Source organism: Festucalex cinctus, chromosome 8 (genome assembly GCF_051991245.1).
Source record: "Festucalex cinctus isolate MCC-2025b chromosome 8, RoL_Fcin_1.0, whole genome shotgun sequence".
Classification (NCBI taxonomy): Eukaryota; Metazoa; Chordata; class Actinopteri; order Syngnathiformes; family Syngnathidae; genus Festucalex; species Festucalex cinctus.
This window is the reverse complement of record NC_135418.1, coordinates 684,836-704,910: the sequence shown is the minus strand read 5'-3', so window position 1 is coordinate 704,910 and position 20,075 is coordinate 684,836. Positions and strand designations below refer to the sequence as shown.

The following is a 20,075-nucleotide window of genomic DNA, read 5'->3' as shown; positions in this document are numbered from 1 at the left end:
TTTTTTTAACAGATGTGTTCCTTTTAAATATCATGAACATGACGACGATGACATTGTGGCAGTTTTAATATCACAAATCACGATATTGTCCTTATTGTTACATCCCTAGTCTCTCCCTCCTTACTATCCAACCTAGCATACAACTCATCGTAGGCCCCTTGTTTGGCCTTTGCCACTTCTACTTTCACCTTACTTTTTCATCTGTCTTCAACGGCTTGGTGAACCTCCAATCCAGGTCAACAGCTCTCCGCGTCTCGGGCCAACACGAGGCCATCTCTCAGTGCAACTTTGCAGACATTAACCAGATCAGTTGAGTTCAGCAATTAGTTTAAATGTCGGGTCCGTTGGCTTGATTAGGAAGTCCCATAGATAGATAATTTGAAAATAAACATGCACAAAATCAAAACCTGATTGTGAAGCGTGTGTATTTTTATCAATATATATTAACCTCTAAGCTGAACAAAGCACTCACAAAAGGGGCATATTCACTAAGAATGCACTGCGTCAGGTAATAGCGCGAAATATTGCACCACAACTGCACCCGCAGTCTGCGCCCAGTTACCCACCTATTCACTAAGGATATTGCTCTAGTCATATACCGGCGCAAACACGCCCACAAAACTGATAGCTTGGAGCAAATTTGCACCAGATTTACCACACATGGCAACGGATTTGCGCCAAGAACATGGTTGTTATAGTAACAGTTGCGAGAAAGATGACATTATCAGAAAGCGAGGTTGGACCAAGAGTAAGCGTTTAGCGCCATTAAGCTCTGCAGAGCAGAGAGGACGACGACGACGTTATTGATTCATAAAGTACAAATTATTGGTGCGATCGTTTTTAAAAAATATATTCTCAGAGGTTGCCGTGGGCGTACAGTATGCATCTGGCACGTAAAAATGATCGTAAAATGCCTCCCCGCTATTGCCAATCAGCCCGGGTTACGTTATGTCCTAAACTAACACGGAAATATTTCCCCCTCTCTCTCTCTTTCTCTCTCTCTCTCCCCACTGCGTGATCTGCCGTTGATGTTGTTCTGCAAATGGCACACAATGCTGTCATGATCGAGATTGCAGCAGTTAATACATGCTTTCCAAAAACGTTATTTGCGTCACGCAAACGAGGTGTAGCTATTTGCGCTGGCGTTAGTGAATTAGACGCTGCATATCAATGAGTCTCATTTGCATTGGGGTGGGCATATTTTGCATCAAATGTATGCAAATTACCTAATTTACATACGCGCAAATAACACCGACGCACCGTGACGCAATCTGTTCGGCAGAGCACTTAGTGACGGATTTCCCCATCTGCGCGTCTTTAGTGACATAGGCGCTCGCAGATTGCTCCATTTTTCCCAGTTAGCGTGGTGCAAATGCGACGCAAACCTTTAGTGAATAGGCCCCAAAATTGTTAAAGGGTTCAACCTTCATTTTTATAACTGATTCAACGAGGTTCTCATCTGTCATCCCGGCAGGCTCCCTGAAAATTAATTTAAATATTAAGTTTGAGTCTCCTTCGATTAATGAGTCCATTGATTATTCATTTAATGATAAATAATTATTGATTGAATAATTAATTGAACGGATTTGCCTTACAACGGTCACACAGGGACGAGAGCTTCTAACCCCGGGTTTACACCAGATGCGGTTGCGGTGCGGTTGCGGTGCGTTCCGGCGACGCAAGCAATTAGATTACATTCATTCGAATGGTGCAGTTTACACCGCTTGCTAACCTGCCATTCATGTCTTTGGAATGTGGGAGGAGACCGGAGTACCCGGAGAAGACCCAAGCAGGCACGGGGAGAATATGTAATTCCACCCAAGCCTGGACTCGATATTGCATCCTCAGTACTGGGAGGCGAATGCGCTAACCAGCAGTGGCGATTGTTGACTTTTTAGAGCGGGCTTGCTGTAGTCTCGTGGTCAGTGGCGCTCCTGCCATTAGGCGGATTAGGCAAATGCTAGGGGTGCTCGTGAGCAAAAGGGGTGACAGGGAGAGGAGTTTTTTTTTTTCATAATCCTTTGTCAGTCACGTAAATTTGCGCCTTCTGTTTCAAGTAAAGCATGGCCAGCCAACCACATACATCCTTTCAGATGTGGCTTTGATTGACAACTACGGCTAGCCAATGACATTCGGGATTGGGAGGGTGGGGTGGTGGGAGACGCACGTTCTGGAGACGTGCATTAGCCAAATATACTTCCGGGTTAGATAGTAGTGCGCTTTCGCCGGCCGGCGCTGACACAATGACCACCAAACGCCAAACCTCGATCCAGGATGACACAGTTGACTTTGCTGGAAATCCACTGGTCCACTAAACAGTGTTTACAAGTGAGTGGCAAACTTTTGCTTTGATTAGTCAAGCCACACAGCACGGACGAATTGTAGCAATACACAGTATGCGGTTGACAGACCCATGCAGTCACACATACACAACAACTTTGGAGCATAAAATTATTTATCACTAAAGCACAGTTGCGGTACAATTTAAGTTGAATTCTTTTTTTTATTGCCAAGTTTGTTAATGTTGATGACTGTCACTAAGTTCTAATGAAAAAACAGCAGTTTACACATCCTTTTTGTTTGATATTTTGCTTAGTTTTTCACTGCACCCATATGTCGTTTCTCTATATTATCGACATATCTCAACTCAACCTTATTTATGAAGCACTTTAAAACATCCATTGCTGCATAGTAAGTGCTGTACATGGAATAGAAATCAGTCTTGCAGTAGAGACAGCTGAAAGAAAATAACACAAAATAAAATTAATTATTGTAAATATAAGTAGGTAAGTATAAAAGCAAAAAAAATATATATTAAAAAAAATATAACAAGATGTAGGGAAGTGAATAAGTAAATAGAATAAGTATAAATAAATAAAATAACATATCGTACAACCCTAAATCCAAAAAGCAAATGAAGGCAACTGCTAGCCAATCCCAGTTAGAAGGGGCTTGGTCACAGAGTCATTCATTCGGACAAAGTTGTTTACAGAAGTGACGAGTGGTTTTGTTGCAAATGAACTTTTGAGTTGAATAAAAATTGCAAAATGAACTACACAATTTTTTTTCCGATTGTCTTTTAGATTTCAGAATGAACTGCCGCTTTTAAGTGACAGTAAACATTTCTGAGCACTTTTGTAGTTGTCACAATGCCACTGTTCAACCTGAACAACATCAGATTTAGGTTGATGAAGTGAGTTGACTTTTCCACAGCATACTTTTTCTTCATCTGCAGCGAAGATACCACTGTGTGTTTTACGGTTGCACCAATAAGTATAAAATAAATGTGGGAGATGCTCTAAATGCAGATTTCATCAGTAAGAAATTAATGTGGATATAAATTTTCTCTCATAAGGTACTGAGTGCTACTCATTTTGTTCTGCATCATCAGAACCAGTTATCAGAACCATCAACAATGAAATGAAAGCGAAGCACACCAGAAAAAAACAATTCTTGTGAAATGTAAACCTAACTTCTGCAAGTCCCGATTCACGATACTGAGATAATACTCTGAATGGTTGATGTAAATAATTAAGTTTGTTCTTTGCTAGACTCTTATTATCACATACAGTGATTTATTGTACTACAATTACTACATTATTAATTTTGAACTGCAACAGCGGTTTTAAAATTCCAGAGACGTGAAGATACCGTGTGCCCTGTGTGAGTTTATGATAAAATATTTTGTGGTTGGTCTAACCCGGGACTCACACCGGTTGCGGCTGCGGTGCGTTCCGGTGACGCAACCAATTAGATTCCATTCATTTGAATGATGCGAATTACAACGCTTGCGTGTGCGTTGCGTATCGACAACATGCGTTGCGTGTCGACTACGTCTCAGTAGCTGCGAATGACAATCGTCAATCTTCCGTCATCATTATCTGAAGTTCAACAACATTGCAATCGTCAATATCTGAAGTTCAACAACATTGCAATCATCAATCCGTCATTGGCCGTCATTCACCATGCATTCACCATGCATCGGCGCACCGCCATCATTGATGGACTGACGGATGCATGCCCACCAACTTTGAAATGAAATGACCCGTTCACTCACGTTCACTGAAAAGATTCGTTCTAAAAAACGAATCGGTCGTGACCGACACAACACCAGAAGGGGCTTCCGCCAATGCTTAGTTCGTAGTGATGGGACATTTGGCTCTTTCAAGGGAGCTGTTCATTCGGGAGCCGTTCATGTTTCTTTTTTTTTTTTCTTTTTTTTAAGACACATGGAATAATCTAAAAAACAACATTCAATGAAGTTTTATTAACTTGGAACGTAAGAAAATATAAATGTGTAGTGTACAACACTTTACATACATTGACCAGAATCTGCATGTGTACAATGCACCAGCGATATTTTGACTGTCTGGTGACAGCTAGACAGTCGAGTTTCTATCTAGCTGTCACACTAGCTGTCACACATATCAAATCTACCTTTTAGCCCCTCACTTCTACAAGGTGGTGAGTCCTTCGGCAGCTCCTCCTCCCCCGCCACGCCCCTGCCCAGTTTTTCTCCTGCACTGCCTCCTCTCCTCTTGTAGGTGGATGAACGGCTCTCGATAAAGACTTGGTTCCCATTGTTCACATTGAAGAGCCGTTCAAAGGACTCGATTCGTTCGTGACCGACACATCACTATTAGTTCGTCATTATTTAAAAAATTGCCGTCAATCGACATTCGTCAGCAAAATGAACGTCCGTCATTGACGGATTGACGGACATTCCGTCAATGTTGACGAAACGCCCACCTTTGCTTTTAATGTTGTGCAGCACACACTTCTGCTGCTAAAACTGGTCCTTAATGCAGACAAAACTTAACTGATGTTGTTTTCAAATTGCAGCGAAAGTCCACAAATTCCCCCCAAAGTGTCCACTCTGGAGGGAAATGAAATAGAGGTGGTTCATTCGTACAAGTATCTCTGTATTTTGCTTGATGACACTTTGACTTTTAAACCCTATGTTGAGAACCTGGTGAAGAAACTCAAACTAAAACTGGGTTTTTATTTCGGAATGAATGTTGTTTTTCTTTTGAGGTCAAAAAGCGCCTTGTCACTGCAACCTTTTTTTGTATCTGTTTTAGATTATTGAGATGTGTTGTACATGAACACTTGAGCTCAGTGTCTGAGTAAGATTGACTCTGTATATCATGCTGCTTTGAGGTTTGTTACAAATTGTAGAGCCTTGACCCATCACTGTGAACTGTATTCTCGAGTGGGATAGCGTCCTTTGTCCACCAGGAGGTTTACTCACTGGTACACTTTTATTTACAAGGCCATGCTTGGATTGCTGCCCTCTTATATTTGCAATCTAGTCACATTGAAAGGTGTTGATTCTTATGGTCTGCGTTTTTATGATCTTTTGTTGCTCTCTGTTCCATTTTCCCGCACTGAGCTTGGGAAAAAGGCTTTTGTTTTCTCTGCCCCTTCTCATCGAACATGTTGCAAAAGGACTGGAAACTAACGAAACTTGATTCTTTGAACGATTTTAGATCAAGATTAAAAGCATTTGAGACGGTGTCAGTGATTTGTAACTGTTTTATATCATTTGTTTGTGATTGTAAGTGAAACTTTTATTTGTAACCGTAATGTAAACTGTTTTGCTGCCTCTTGGCCAGGACTCCCTTGAAAAAGAGGTTTTTAATCTCAACGGGATTATCCTGGTTAAATAAAGGTTAAATAAAGGTTAAATAAATTAATAAAAATGCGCTAATCTGTTCCAAGCCTCCCAAAATTCAGACATAAATGTTTTATAAAGCACAAAAATGCATCAAACCATGTAACAAATACATGTTACAATTAGATTATTGCAAAATAAATGTGAGAGTTGTGCATAATGTAAGAAACAAATAATAGAGGAAAGAATAAAAATGATGGTCATTTACCTTTTTAACTTGCTCTCTTCTTCGTTTTTTGCCCTCTTTGGTTCATGTTCTTTCTTAGAAGTGTTTTTTTTGCCTGGTGTTTTGTAAAGAACTGATCGAAGGATGTTTGCTTTTTAGGGCCCGAGCAGCGACCGCTGCGAGGTCCCTCTTGTGTTTGTAAAAAATCTTCTTCTTCTTCTTCTTTATTCTCCGCAAACGATCGCATTTTGAGTACCTAAACATTTACGAAAACTCACCAAACTTTGCACGCACTTCGGGCCTGGCGAAAAATTTGATATGATGAAGTTGACATAATAACACGACTATAGCGCCCCCTAGCGTAGAAAAATAAAAACCAATCCCGGCACGTTTGACCGAGAGCTACGAAAATTGGCAGGCACGTGTAGCACCCCGAGACGCACAAAAAAAGTTAGTGGAAGCCATTTCCTAAATTGTACAGGAAGTGCGCTATGAATTTTTGAATGTCCAATTTTGGCCCATTTTGGCACATTAACTGTGGTCATACTTTTTCCCCCTTTGCAAACAGTTTTCATCCGATTGACTTCAAACTTGGCATGTATCATCTCAAGACCTGACACAACAACTGGGCAAAAAATCTTGACTTTACAAAATACTATATGACAGGGGCGGGGCATCAAATATTGCCTGTAAAATTTAATTTGTCCAGAAAGAGAAAATGCTAAATAACTCCCATGTACAAGCTCCAAACAATCTCAAACTTCTCATGTAACTTAATAGTCACGGACTGAAAACATCTATTTAATAAAATTCAGTTATACATATAGTGCCACCGAGTGGTGACAATAAATGTCATACTTTACGTAATACGTTTTTAGCTACTGTACCAAGCTCGTTGAAGGGATCCAGTTGAAAATTGGTCACAAAAGCCTTAAGATGTTGATTATGCCCCACACCGAATATTGTAACTTTTCGCCAAAGGGCGTGGCCGTTAACGGTGCCGCAAAGTGTGATGATTTTTCGTGACAATAAAAGCTGCTTTAACTTGACCCAGGTGATCCTATCTTCTCAAAATTTCACACATTTGATAAGAGTCCAGCCCTTAAAACATCTGCGAACTTACATTTCATCTTATTGGTAGTGCCACCTCGTGGCAATTTGTTTTCTTACGATTTTTCTTCGTTTTTTCTCCAACCACGTTAGCTGGACCTACCTCATACTTGCTCAGATGAGGGTTTCAGCCTTCATGATGTCACAACACGAAGTTTGTCAGTTTTTCCGAATTGCTGTGGGCGTGGCTAAGTGCTGTTCGCCAAAAAAACAACGCCAATTTTGAGGGCCTAAACTGGCACAGAAACACATGAAACGTTGCACACACATCTGGCCTGGCAAAATGAGCAATATTTTATCGTGGATTGTGCTATTTTTACAAAAATGATTCAATAGCGCCCCCTAGAAATTTTTAACGAAGCAGCCCCGGTTGTACGTTTAAGCAAGATCTATGGAATTTTTTAGGTGTATGAGGGAGCCCAAGACCTACAAAAAAAAGTCTCTTGGACCCATATGCTAAAATGAACAGGAAGTGAGCTACGAATTTTTGAATGTCCCATTTTTGACAATTTTTTCACATTTACAGGGGGCATACTTTTGCCCATTTCTCCTACATGTTTCATCAAATTTGCTTCAAACTTGACCTGGACCATGTCAAGACCTGAGCCAACGACAGGGCAACTTCTTGACTTTTTGAAATACTATATGATGAGGGCGGGGCATCAAATTTTGTGTTTTCAGATGAAAAAGGATATGCTTAATAACTCACACTTCACATATATGTTTATAGTCAAGGACTGAAGGTATATCTATGACAACATTCAGTTGTATATGTAGCGCCACCTAGCCCTTGAGGCATAAAAAAAAAAATACCCCACTTATGGTATTTTTACAAAAATTGTAAACTCATTCTAAGTGTGATAACTAAGTCATTTATGAATATTCTTTTACTTTCCACCACTCAAAATTTTCACTGGCATCAGACCTGTCCAAACATACGTACTATTTTATTTATTTTTGATAGCCTCTGTTGTAGCCTTAATTTCCTTTTTCAACAATCAAATGTTCAGTTAAGGCCAACAAGATCCACATTTTGATTCTTTGTCAGCATATTGCCAATGCGCTCCCACAGACATAAAAGTTTGCTTAACTTACTTAAATTTGATGACTTCAGTTTCCGGTCATTGTCCTCCTTTGGATCTTCTTTGTTCAGATGTCTATGTGTGTGATATGTAATGGTGTTGATTGCATATGTATGTGATGTATGTATGTGTGTGCATAAAGTCATTAAATCCAGAACACTTTAATCAAAAATAAACTGTAGCCTCTAAATCAAAAAGAAAAGGTAGGTGCGGTTAACAAAATTGCTGCACTTCAGCTCCTAATCAGCACACCTGGTTCAATCAACTTGGGGCCTGTTCATGAGGCTGCAATGTGGCTTTAAAGGGTGCTGTTTTAAACACACCTGGCCACTCGGTGGCATGATTCACATTTCAAAAGGCCAAACCATATTCAACATATATTGGCTCCAACAAACCGGCCCCTATTGTTACACGCACCACTGTAACAATATATAATTATCTTTTGGAGCCAAGATTCTAAATCATTTCCAAACCAAACATTCATCTATCATAATGCCTTACTCTGAGGCAGGAACGAGCAAACATAACTTGGTTATTGGTCTCTCTAACGTATTAGTCTTGGTCTTTAGGAGTACGCTACGCACCAACCCTTTAGATCCAGGGTGTGTCTCCAGCACTTTTCCCAAGACCCAGGATCCACGTGGTGCGTTTGAGTCTACAATCAATACAATGTCACCTTTTATGAAATTTCTTCTGGTGCGATTCCATCGCTGCCGTTCTTGCATAAGCGGGAGATACTCTTTCACCCATCTTGTCCAAAATAAGTCAGAGATGTACTGGACTTGCCGCCAGCGGCGTCTTACATCCAAGTCGTGCGGGTGGAATATGCCTGGAGGGAGACTAGGGTTGACTTTAAGTTGGAGTAGGTGATTAGGACTCAGGGGTTCCAGATCATTCGGATTCTCTGAAACTGTTGTTAGTGGCCGACTGTTCAGAATTGCTTCCACTTCACACATTACTGTTGCAAGACCTTCATCGTCGAGAGTTTGCTGTTTTGTTACAGAGAGCAGTGTTTTCTTAGTGAGACGGATTAATCTCTCCCATATTCCACCAAAATGGGCTCCATACGGAGGATTAAAAGTCCATTTTACGTTCTTCTGCTGAAGAGCTTGTTCAATTTTGTTCAGGTTCCAATCCTTTAATGCCTCCTTCAATTCTCTTTCTGTTGCAATAAAATTTGTTCCATTGTCGGATCTTATCTCGGATACTTGGCCCCTTCTGCTAATAAACCGTCTGAATGCATTGATACAGGAATCAGTGTCCATTGACTGTGCCACTTCAAGATGCACTGCCCTGCTGGTAAGGCAGGTGAAAATAACGCTGTAGCGTTTCACAATGGTCCTTCTACGCTTTACTTCTATTGGCCTGAAGTAATCAACTCCTACACATGTAAACGGTGGTAGATCAGGCGTTACTCGATCTTTAGGCAAGTCGGCCATCTTTTGTTCTCCCGCAGTAGCATGAAGTCGTCGGCACGTAGTACATTCGGAGATGAATTTTCTTGCCATTGAGTTTGCACAGGGAATCCAGTATTTTTGCCTCAATACAGACAGCATGTGATTTCGGCCACCATATCCAGTTTTCTGATGTATGCTTCTAAGAATCAAAGTGGATATGTGGTGATCTTTAGGAAGAATGACAGGGTGCCTCGTTTCTTCTGGCATTGCCATCTTGTTCAATCGTTCACCAACTCTCAACACACCCTTTTCAAGCGCGGGGTCAAGCTTGTATAATGAACTTTTCTTCTTTACGTTCCCACCAGCTTCAATTGATTTCAGTTCCTCTCCAAATCTTTGCTGCTGACAATAGCGAATTATGGCTTCTTCTGCTTCTTCTAATTGTAAGAGTGCCAACAGTTCTCTTTGGTTGTAGTTTTATATCCTTTTGAGTGCCTTGAACAGCATTTCGCTCCTTGTGTTCTTTACGTAGTTGGGATAGAATGGTTTTTAGGCGCAGAAACCATGCAGTTGCTCTTTTTAACTTTCCTATATCCGAGAAATGATGTATCAGTCTATTTGTTTGTGCAAGTGTTTACAGTAATGGTTTTCATTTGTAACTTTATTTCAGGGTCATCAAATTCATTGTGCGTGGATGAAGTAAGTTCATGGTCAAGTTTTGGCCATTCCGCTTCTGGTTCTTTCAAGAAATCCGGTCCATTGCACCAAGTGGTTGATTTCAAAAATGCTTTAGCATGGAGACCTCGGGAGGCATGGTCTGCTGGATTATGCTTCATGCTGACATATCTCCATTGGGAAACATGTGTTGCTTCTCTGATGACACCAACGCGATTAGCCACAAAGGTCTTAAACCTCACGTTCTCATTCCTGATGTACTTGATCACTGATGTACTGTCAGTCCAAAACATTGATTCTTTAAGAGGTATTGCCATTTCATTCATTACCATCTTGTCAATCCGTACGGCAACAACTGCTGCAGTGAGCTCCATCCTTGGGACAGTTATTGCTTTGAGGGGTACTACTCTTGCTTTTCCAAATACAAAGGCAACATGGACATCACCACTTCCATTTAAAATTCGAAGGTACGCTGCAACGCCATATCCTACTTCACTTGCATCACAAAAAATGTGTATCTGTGAAGTCTGAATAGTCCAAAATGCACCGGCTTGATGCATCGATTGACGGCAAAGTCTTCCAACAGCTTCAGGCTTGTGAACCAACTTTGCCATGGTTTTTTGATGGCTTCTGGAACCTCCTCGTCCCATCCCCAGTCCAGCTTGCACAGTTCTTGTAATATGCGTTTAGCTGTGAATACAAATGGCGAGAGAAATCCAAGTGGGTCATAGACTGAGCTTACAGTAGAGAGGATACCCCGTCTAGTTGCTGGCTTGGGTTTTAGACAGACTTTGAATTTAAACACATCCTCTTCTACGCACCACTCTATTCCAAGCGCTCTTTCCACAGGAAGACTTTGTTTTTCCAAGTCTAGGGTTTTGACTTCCTTGGCTCTGTCAGGCTCAGGGATTGAGGAGAGCATTGTCCTGCTGTTACCTATCCATTTGGTTAAGTTGAATCCTCCTCTTCCCCGTTTTCGTGATGATTACTTCAGTAGGACGACCTCTTAAAATTATATTCTCGCTGGAGTATTCATGGAGCGGGCCGGAGGACCGTGGAGCACGGCCGAGAACGCTGGAGCCTCCTCGGGCATGAAATCTGGCAATTGCCGGCCCTCTATCTCCGGGACGCAAAGCCACAGCAGGGCTCTACACTAACTTTTCCACTGGTTGCACTGGTGCAAGTAACATTTTTAGTTGGTCGCACAGCACAGGATTTGGTCGCGCCATTTTTTGTGGAGGTGCAGCATGACCTTAGGCATACGCAACTCGATATATTTACAAAATATTTCATTGGAACACGAGCAGGGTTCCCGCGGGGTCTTAAAAAGTCTAAAAAAAAAGTCTAAAATTCAGAAAGTTACATTTTAGGCCTAAAATGTCTTTAAAAACAGCCATATTTTCATCCTAGGTCTAACATTTAATTTACCCAAGTCTAAAATTCTCACATCCGTTCCTTACATTCCGAGAAGTGCCTGCTATAAAAGAAAGAAAAAAACAAAAAATGTGTGTGTTGCGTTGTTTCTGTTATTTGCGTGCTCAAAGTGGAGACATTTGAGGGGGTGCGTTTGCATTGTAGTTCAATGTAGTTCGGGCGGGCGGGAGCTAAGGTACGTGGGGCGGTGCAAGTGAGATGTGACGCGCGGCGGCGGCGGCTTGTTTTGCCGAGAGATACGACAACAGGAGGGGGAGGAATTATCGTTGTTGCTTTCTGCGGACATCCCGAGCTCAACATGTCAAGCTAACACTAAGACCACCCCGCGTTGTTCGGGTTTTTGACCCCCGAGCGAACTGACCCGCGGCGCGGAAGCGCGACGCACGGTACCTTTTTGAGGGCGCGCACCGAGCCGTCCGGTCCCGGGGAGCGCCCGGTGACCCGGGGCGGCCGTCTCGCCGGGCCTCTATGAACGACACACCCCGAATTACAGGCCCGGTCGGATGGAACGACCCAGGCCCCGATCCAAATTAGCCACGCGGATGCAAATTAGCCACGTGCGCGCCGCCGAGCCGAACGGAGCAAGTTTTTTCATCCAACTCCAACCCATTCACGTATTGCCAGTTGAAACGTGAAGTGCTTTTATCAACAAGCACTTCAAGTAAAAAAAAAAAAATCAAAAATCAAACAGGATTAGTCAATAACAGCTCATTTTATTTAGATTGGCTTCTGGAGTCCCAAAGGGCCCTCAGATAACCACAGTTTTGATTGAAATATTAGACAACAACGTTTACAAACATACGACACAACTGCTGCCAATGGGATAAAAACAAAGCGCTGGGTTTATTTGTTTATTTCCATTGTTACAATATGCAGTTTGCTGCCCAGGACTGACAGGACGAGCTTCAGTCTGCTGCTGTGGTCAACTCTGCAGGTGGCACATCATGGAATCAGGTGGAGTAGCTGGATGTGAAAAAAAAGTCAGGAGGTCAAGTTCTGCTTTCTTTTTTTAATGTATAAATAAGAAGCCCATTGAGGGAAAATTTACCTGCAGATGACCAAAAAGCTGCCAGAGCTGCTGGCTGGCTGTATGATGACTTTAGGCGATGGGTATGGCCAGACAGCCTACCCAAGTCTGTGCTGGGGGCTGGTCACGGATGGATGGCGGCTCCCGTTCAACTTTTCAATCAGTGGACAATGAGGGAGTGGTGGGTGAGACTCTCTTGCTAACCCACATTGCAATGCCAAGAACAAGCAATTAAAAAAAAACAAAAAACCTGCAGATGACCAAAAAGCTGCCGGAACCGCTGGCTCTGTGATGAATGCGGGCGACTGTGTGGCCAAGCAGCCTACTCGTGTTTGTGGAGAGAAAGCTGCACAGAGAAGAGAAACAAATATCTGTTCTGCCAGCTCACCTTTGCACTTGCGGAGCTGTGCCACAAACATGGAAGCAGGAGGCAGAGGTTGGGGGGGGGGAGTCCAGCTTCTCCAAGACACCCAGGACGACGCAGCAAATGAACCTGCATTTGGGCAGATGAGAGCCTCTTATAAGTTAACTTGTGCAATTTTAGTTGCTGGTTTGCTGGCTTGATGCGGGGCTGCACAGAGAATAGAAACAAATATCTGTTCTGCCAGCTCACCTTTGCACTTGCGGAGCTGTGCCACAAGCAGAGGTCGGGGGGAGTCCAGCTTTTCCAAGACACCCAGGACGACGCAGCAAATGAACCTGCATTTGGGCAGACGAGAGGCTCTCATAAGTTAATTTGTGCAATTTTAATTGCTGGTGAGAAACAAATATCTGTTCTGCCAACTGACCTTTGCACTTGCGGAGCTGTGCCACAAACATGGAAGTAGGAGGCAGAGGTCGGGGGAGGGAGTCCAGCTTCCCCAAGACACCCAGGACGACGCAGCAAATGAACCTGCATTTGGGCAGACGAGAGGCTCTCATAAGTTAATTTGTGCAATTTTAGTTGCTGGTGAGAAACAAATATCTGTTCTGCCAACTGACCTTTGCACTTGCGGAGCTGTGCCACAAACATGGAAGCAGGAGGCAGTTGTCGGGGGGGGGGGGGGGGGGGTCCAGCTTCTCCAAGACACCCAGGACGACGCAACAAATGAACCTGCATTTGTGCAGATGAGAGCCTCTTATAAGTTAATTTGTGCAATTTTAGTTGCTGGTGAGAAACAAATATCTGTTCTGCCAACTGACCTTTGCACTTGTGGAGCTGTGCCACAAACATGGAAGTAGGAGGCAGAGGTCGGTTGGAGTCCAGCTATTCCAAGACACCCAGGTTTAAGGACAAACCGCAACAGATGTTGATGACGCAGCAAATGAACCTGCATTTGGGCAGATGAGAGGCTCTCATAAGTTAACTTGTGCAATTTTAGTTGCAGTAGGCAAGACAAAGCAAATGTCAAGCTTCAATCACATGTCTCACAAACCCGGCACTTCTGCACCCACCGCTCTTATTGCTTTGGTGTAATGACCTGCAGCTATTTATTTATTTATTTTTACAAGTAATTGTTTTGCATTAAATAAACACTATAATGTATTTATTTAAAACAAATAAATATAGTTATAACTAAATGGATTTGTTGTGTAAAGAATTTGCAGTTTTGTGTAGACAAGGTTTTTGGGGCTCATAGTAAAAATATTAACAAAGCTTTTATTATATTTATATATCTATTTATATATATTAAAACTGCTGTAAAAACTACCTGCAATTAAGAGTCAAAATAAAGTTACAGTATAATAACCTGGCCAGGACATGTGAATAACTTGTCAAAACAAATGTATGAATGGATGACACCACACAAAGCAAACATTTCACATCTATTTATTGAAAAAATTAAATAATATAAAATAACTGTACAGAAGGTTCATTTATTTGTGCCTTGGCCAGCTTGCAGGGCATTGTCTTTTTCCCTCTGTAAAGCCAGCCAGAGTTCAGCAGGTTTCCCTTCAAACAAAGTGCAGAAGCGCACCAGCTGCTTCTTCGAGGACCCGGGCACTCTGCTCAGGAAAGATGTGTGGCCGTAAGCCGCCTGTAGTGGGTAGCCACACTTTTTGCAGGTGTGGACCTTTCGGCAGGCGTTCTCTTGGGCTTGGGCTTCTGGCCTCTCTGCCGGTGGTGCCTCTTCTTCACCCTGGCCTGCTGCCCGTGCGGCCCGCTTCTGCCTCCACGCAGTTGTGCGTGGTGTCTTTTTTTGTGGCTGCATGAGTGATTTCTCTTGCAGCCAAGAGGAAGCACTCACTTTGTCTCCATGTTATGATGGGCAGAAGTAGTCACCCATAAAAAAGGCATGTCCACCGGCACTGGTCCTTTGCTCACCGCACCACAGGCAGTTCTGTCCTGGTTGGCTGCCCCAAGTGAAGCCCTGGTTGGCCGCGAGGATTTGCTGGTCCCAGGTGGCCCGCATCCTCCTCCTGTACACGGTGCACCTGGTAGGTGCACCGCTCTCGACTTGTGCGCCGACACCACTTGGCGCAGGACCCTCTTCTTTTGGTGCAGGTTCTTCTTTGTCTGCCTCGGACTCGGACCTCTCAGACGACCTCTTCCTCTTCCTGTGCAGGTTCATGTAGGCGCCGCAAATGTGGCACCTACCGCGGCAAACGCGGCACCGGCTCCGGGGCCCTCTCCGCTTGGCCTGGTCATAGGCTGCGGTCCGAGCGGCGGAGGATCCTTTGTCTGGCACGGCAGAAGAAGCAGCAGCAGCGGAGGCGGATGGCCCAGGTTGGGGAGATCCTGCCTCATAGGATGTCAACTCAGTGACGTCTGCAAAAACATCAAGAAAAGTTAGGTCTGTCTGCACAAATATAAAGCAAAGTTTCCAAAATGACACGCACTATCAAGTGTTCTTTTCGTCAGATGAAGCCATCTCTGGAGAAAATGCGGTTGGAAAATGCGGTCGGAAAATGCGGTTGTTGCTGGCTGCTGGTCAGTCAAATGAAGGCTGTCTTGAAGACAGCTGCTATTTATGTGCTCCAAAAGGACACACCTACCTGCTTCACTGGGGTGAGGATCGGGGTGCTGGAAGGAGGCTCCTCAGGTGAGAGGTGGTGGTGGTGGTGGTGGTGGTGGGGGGCCCTCTTTTCCCTTCAGCAGACACAGCCGTCGTTCTTTGAAGTCCAGCAGGCTTCGGGATGGGCTGAGTGGGTGGCTGGGGCCGACTCTGCAGGGGAGAGGGGGGGTCACCACATCAATCACATGTCAAGTCAAGTACTTGTTGTGAGTAAGAACAAAGCAAGAGGACTCAAAGTGTCACCTTGATGGCAGGAAGCAAGGAAGGCTGTGAAAGTGTACTTGAACCAAAGCTTTGGGTGCTTCACTGATCTTCCAAAGATAACTTTGATATCTTGTTGCCTTTTTTTTTTTTTTTTTTTTTTTTTTTTTTTTTTAACTGATCAAAAAGACTTTTGTCTTTTCTGTAGGCACCTTTGAGCCAAGGCACATAGTGTATGTTTGAAAAATGTCACGCCACACCACAGAACAAAAATATCACAAGCATTCACAGGTAAATGATGTCCCTTCTGCCATCTAATAGAAAAGTTTCCTTTTCCCTCAAGTTAAATGCACTCACATTGACAAGACGCAGAGGCTCTGTCAGTGCTCAACAAAAGAAGGGACAGGAACATATACACAGACACACGCACGACAAGGTTACCTTTCTGGTGGTATCCTGGCTCCTCTTCTCATCCAGCCAGTCATCCACTGACCGTCCCGCTGCCTGGGAGCAGAAGTGCTCATTCCTGTACCGGCTGTGGCCAAACTCCTTCGTTTCAGGGTTGCCACAACTTTTGCACAGGAAATGAGCCACTTTGCGCTGCTGAACCCGAGGTGTCACATTCACCAATCTCTTCTGAGTGGATGACGGAGCAGGGGCTGTGGCACTAGTGGAGGCTGTGGTGGTGGAGGTGGCAGTTGGCGCAGCAGTGGTGGAGGCTGCTGTGGCGCTGACGGAAGCAGCAGCGGAGACACAAGTAGCGGCAGACTTCATCCGTGCCGCGTACAAGTCGGGCAAGACGTTTTCGCCATGCCCGACGTGTCCTCCGGGTGTTCGAAGAGTCGGCCCTCTCTGGACGGCCCCGGCTGGTCCATTAAGGGCCTGGCAGCTGGGAGCGCGTCCGCTGCGCTCATGTCTCCGCTGGGGGCCGGAAGCGACTCACACACGCTCGTCACGTACAAGTCCTTGCTCCTGTTGTGGTGCCTGCGCAGAAACACATTTGCAAATTTGTCGAAAGGCTTGTCCTTGTCGCGATGACGCAGGCAAGCAAGCGAGTGAGTCCTACGCACCATTGGGTAAGGGTCCGGTGATTGATCGCCACCAGCTGGATCGGAGCCGCGGTCACGAGGGGTCTGGACCTGCACAGGTCTCGGATGTGACCGTAGTCACGTAGGACCAGACCCCAGCGGCTCATGCGGACGCCGCACAGGCTTTTATTTTGGCTGTGCACGTTGCACAGCCTGATGAGCACAGCCTCCACGAGCCTGCTGGCACTTGGGGAGTGCGCGGCCTCCGTCCCTTTCCCGATGAAGAGGCTACACAGAGAACACGCCACGTTAGTGGACCAAAACACTTGACAAAAATTGCCATCAGCCGGCTGTGACATTTTACACGTACCGTTTAGCAGTCTCCTCGCTGCCCAAGTGTGTCCCCCGGCTCGCCCTGGACTTAAAGCGGCCCTGGACCAGGGGCTGCTTTCTGGGCGGAAGAGGCGCAGGGGGACCCTTGTCGTGCTCGTGGAGCTGCTGCCACAGGGCTTTTATTTTGGCTACTTGTCCCTGGGTGACGTAGCCCTTGTTGCGCAGCTCCACGAGCGCGTAGGCCATACGGACGACAAACTGGTACACCCCTTTGCCGTCAGGCCCTTCGACGTCCTCCTCCTCCTCCTGTGTTGAAAGGACAACTTGACATGTGGCGCATGCAAAAGAGAAAGAAGAGCGACCGGCCGACACAAAGACAGAAGAGAAACTTACCACTGCCGGCTGCCCCGGCTGGACTTGTTGCTGGCCCTGGGAGTCCACCGACATGGCCAGCAAGCGGTGATACTCCAGCTCCTGCTCCTCTTCCTCCTCCTCCTCCTTAGCTGACTGGTAGCCCTCCTCCACCTGGTCCTGCCAGTCGGCTGAGTCCTCCTCATCTGCTGCAAGGCTGGCCTTGAGCAGGGTGGCGCCAGTCTGCGCCCGGAGGTATTCCACCCCAATTAGCTCTCCTGCACGCAAGTGAGAGTCAGAACTTAAGATGTCAGACAGCGGACGGGAGTAACCCGCTAAATCGTCCATCATCCTTACCGGTGTACGTCCCTGGCGGAGTGTAGGTGTGCAACGGGGAGGTGATGTTATGTGCTTGCAGCACCTGCTGAAACCCATCCACCACCCGCGCGTTGTAGCAGCAGTCCACGTCCCGTCTACCGCCCACTATGGCAGCCCTGGCTCGGTCCTCATTCCACCTTGTCAAGCCCTCCATCAGGTAAACTTGGAAATGAAGGGCATTGGCAGACGTGCCTGCAGAAAGTGGCAAATGCGGGGGGAGGGAACATAAGTTAACAGCTTTGACGCAAACACGCATCCAAAGTACACATTTCACTGAACTTACTGGGGATGAAGCGGCACTGGTGGAGGTGGAATGATTCCAGGGAGGTGGACCCCCGTGCACACCGGAACACAGGCAGCTTGAGCCCACCTACTGTGACCTCCCCAGTTTGGGTGTAGAGGGTCACACCCGGCGGGTCCAGGATGCAGGCCAGGTGGCGACGCTGCGTGGTCCAAATGTTGGTCATGAGGCCGTGGTCCAGGAGAAGATTGCCCAGTGTGTCCTTGACCTCCCAAAAGTGGTCAAGGACTTCCTGGATCAGCCGCGCAATCTCCTCCTCACTCCTGGTGCGGCGGCGACAGTGGCGCTCCAGTTCACGTGACTTCAGTGAAATGAAGGCACCCTCCCCCGCCGACAAATACACCTCAAACATGTCCCCATAAAAACAATTTACATACACGTATCGAAAAATGTGCATTTAGGAATACATATACTAAAAGTTATCCGTGTGTGTGATACTATTAGGCTGTACATGGCATACATTCGATACCTATTACAAGTTATGTAATAACTTACAGATACACGGACACACATGGTGACAGAAAATTTGCACGCATACGTATCGTGAAAAAATGCACATTTATGAATAAACTGAGTACAACTTTTACGTGTGTGATACGAGTAGGTTACACATGTATTCGCGATCGATCGATTACAAGTATGTGCTAGCTTACGGACACACACGAACATGGCTACCAAAAAAACATTACGCACACATAAGGATCGGGAAAATGTGCACTTATGAAGTCATGAAGAAAGAGCAATTAACTCTCTTCATTGCGTATGTCCGTTTTACGCAAGCAATATATCGCACCTCGCTAGCTACCTACGAGACAACATTTGGGTAGGGGGAAACGAGCAAATATGTCTAGAAAGTGGAGTAGTTACTTACCAAAAGAGTGAAGTTGTATCTTAATCCACACAAACAAGACGCTGGCGAAATTGCTTGGAGAAATTGTGAAGTGAACGTTTGGAAAAGGAGCCAATTTTCTAAAATTAAGCTTCCACCCAATGCGAGTTGCTCATCACTCTGTGCACCTCAGCAATTGGTCCATCCCTAACTTTGGCCAAAGTTTGAGCTAAGCCAATCGGAGAGGGTCGTCTCTCTGTGTACCTCAGCGATTGGTCAATCCTAACTTTATCGGAGAAGGAGGCTCTTACCCGAAGATTTTCTGGCGCTAGGGCGCTAAGACTATCGAGTCCTCTCGGTGCACTTGTATGTCCCGGTGTTGGTACTGCGCGCGACTCAAAACAATAACTCCCGTGACGATCCAATGCATGAATTCAAACTTCACACAGGTATGTCCCACAGCCAACACACCAGCTAAGCTAAAAGCACATCGCAAGCGTCTCTTTTTTTTTTTTCACTGTCAATGTCCACAACGAGCATGACAAGCAGATAGGAGAACTGAGACGTGCCCGCAATGAACGTCATCAAACTCAAAATGAACCACAGAAAAAAAAACAAAAAAAAAAACAGCTGTGATTCAGTGGTCATCATCGTGTCTCAGATTAATAATAATAATTTAAAAAAAAAAAGACGTCATACATTAACCAAAAATGAATGTGATGGCAAAAGAAAAAGAAAAATTGTTGATAAAAAGGGAAGGTTACTTTTGGCAATATTTTTTGGATATATTAAGTGGATAAAATGTGTTTGATAGATTTATTGTTCCATAAGGTGGCTTCATATTTCTTTTGGCTGGACGGTAGGTTTATTTAATGTCTCAAATTTGTATGTTTCTGAAATACTTCACACTGTGCACATATTGTGTTTGTGTCTTTTTAAAGGTTAAATATTTATATTTCAAATTATCAGCCTTTTGTTTTCCTGATCCTTATTTTGAATATAAAAAAACCAAACCAATTATAACTGTCAATAACAACTAATAAATATTTAAACTGATACATTTTTCAGTCATATCGCCCAGCCCTTTGTTTCA

General features: G+C 44.7%; 3 protein-coding genes across 16 annotated transcripts in view; 1 reads left to right on the top strand and 2 right to left on the bottom strand.

Annotated features, from left to right (window-relative positions):
* phf2 (PHD finger protein 2) overlaps nucleotides 1-20,075 on the top strand; it is a 628,982-nt gene that overhangs the window by 65,560 nt on the left and 543,347 nt on the right. The window lies entirely within an intron of this gene.
* Nucleotides 12,257-16,286, bottom strand: LOC144024583 (uncharacterized). Its single transcript, XM_077531032.1, has 9 exons — nucleotides 16,204-16,286; nucleotides 15,542-15,635; nucleotides 13,748-13,875; nucleotides 13,547-13,658; nucleotides 13,354-13,457; nucleotides 13,179-13,264; nucleotides 12,816-13,058; nucleotides 12,587-12,717; nucleotides 12,257-12,501 (listed from the first exon to the last, which is right to left on the bottom strand). The coding sequence occupies exons 1-8, from the start codon at nucleotides 16,284-16,286 to the stop codon at nucleotides 12,638-12,640; spliced, it is 930 nt and encodes a 309-aa protein (XP_077387158.1). The 3' UTR covers nucleotides 12,257-12,501; nucleotides 12,587-12,637.
* LOC144024398 (uncharacterized) lies at nucleotides 15,595-19,631 on the bottom strand. 2 transcript variants are annotated; one of them, XM_077530653.1, is made up of 8 exons: nucleotides 19,025-19,631; nucleotides 18,136-18,416; nucleotides 17,832-18,044; nucleotides 17,517-17,752; nucleotides 17,161-17,429; nucleotides 16,833-17,078; nucleotides 16,204-16,746; nucleotides 15,595-15,711 (listed from the first exon to the last, which is right to left on the bottom strand). In XM_077530653.1, exons 2-7 carry the CDS (start codon nucleotides 18,317-18,319, stop codon nucleotides 16,533-16,535), a joined length of 1,362 nt encoding a protein of 453 aa, XP_077386779.1. In that variant the 5' UTR covers nucleotides 18,320-18,416; nucleotides 19,025-19,631; the 3' UTR covers nucleotides 15,595-15,711; nucleotides 16,204-16,532. The 2 variants fall into 2 exon arrangements, with proteins under 2 accessions (XP_077386779.1, XP_077386778.1); XM_077530652.1 differs by having other exon boundaries at nucleotides 18,136-19,631.

Bases quoted from the DNA above. Each gene is read 5' to 3' on its own strand.
- LOC144024583 (XM_077531032.1), bottom strand. From the start codon at position 16,286: ATGAGCACTTCTGCTCCCAGGCAGCGGGACGGTCAGTGGATGACTGGC. The intron at 13,876-15,541 runs GTAGGTGTGTCC...GCCCAAATGCAG, and splicing joins TCCTCACCCCAGTGAAGCAG to GTTCATTTGCTGCGTCATCA. The intron at 13,659-13,747 runs GTCAGTTGGCAG...GCACAAATGCAG, and splicing joins ACAGCTCCACAAGTGCAAAG to GTTCATTTGTTGCGTCGTCC.
- LOC144024398 (XM_077530652.1), bottom strand. From the start codon at position 18,550: ATGCACATTTTTCGATACGTGTATGTAAATTGTTTTTATGGGGACATG. The intron at 17,079-17,160 runs GTACGTGTAAAA...TTCTCTGTGTAG, and splicing joins AGCGAGGAGACTGCTAAACG to CCTCTTCATCGGGAAAGGGA. The intron at 16,747-16,832 runs GTGCGTAGGACT...GTTTCTGCGCAG, and splicing joins CACCGGACCCTTACCCAATG to GCACCACAACAGGAGCAAGG.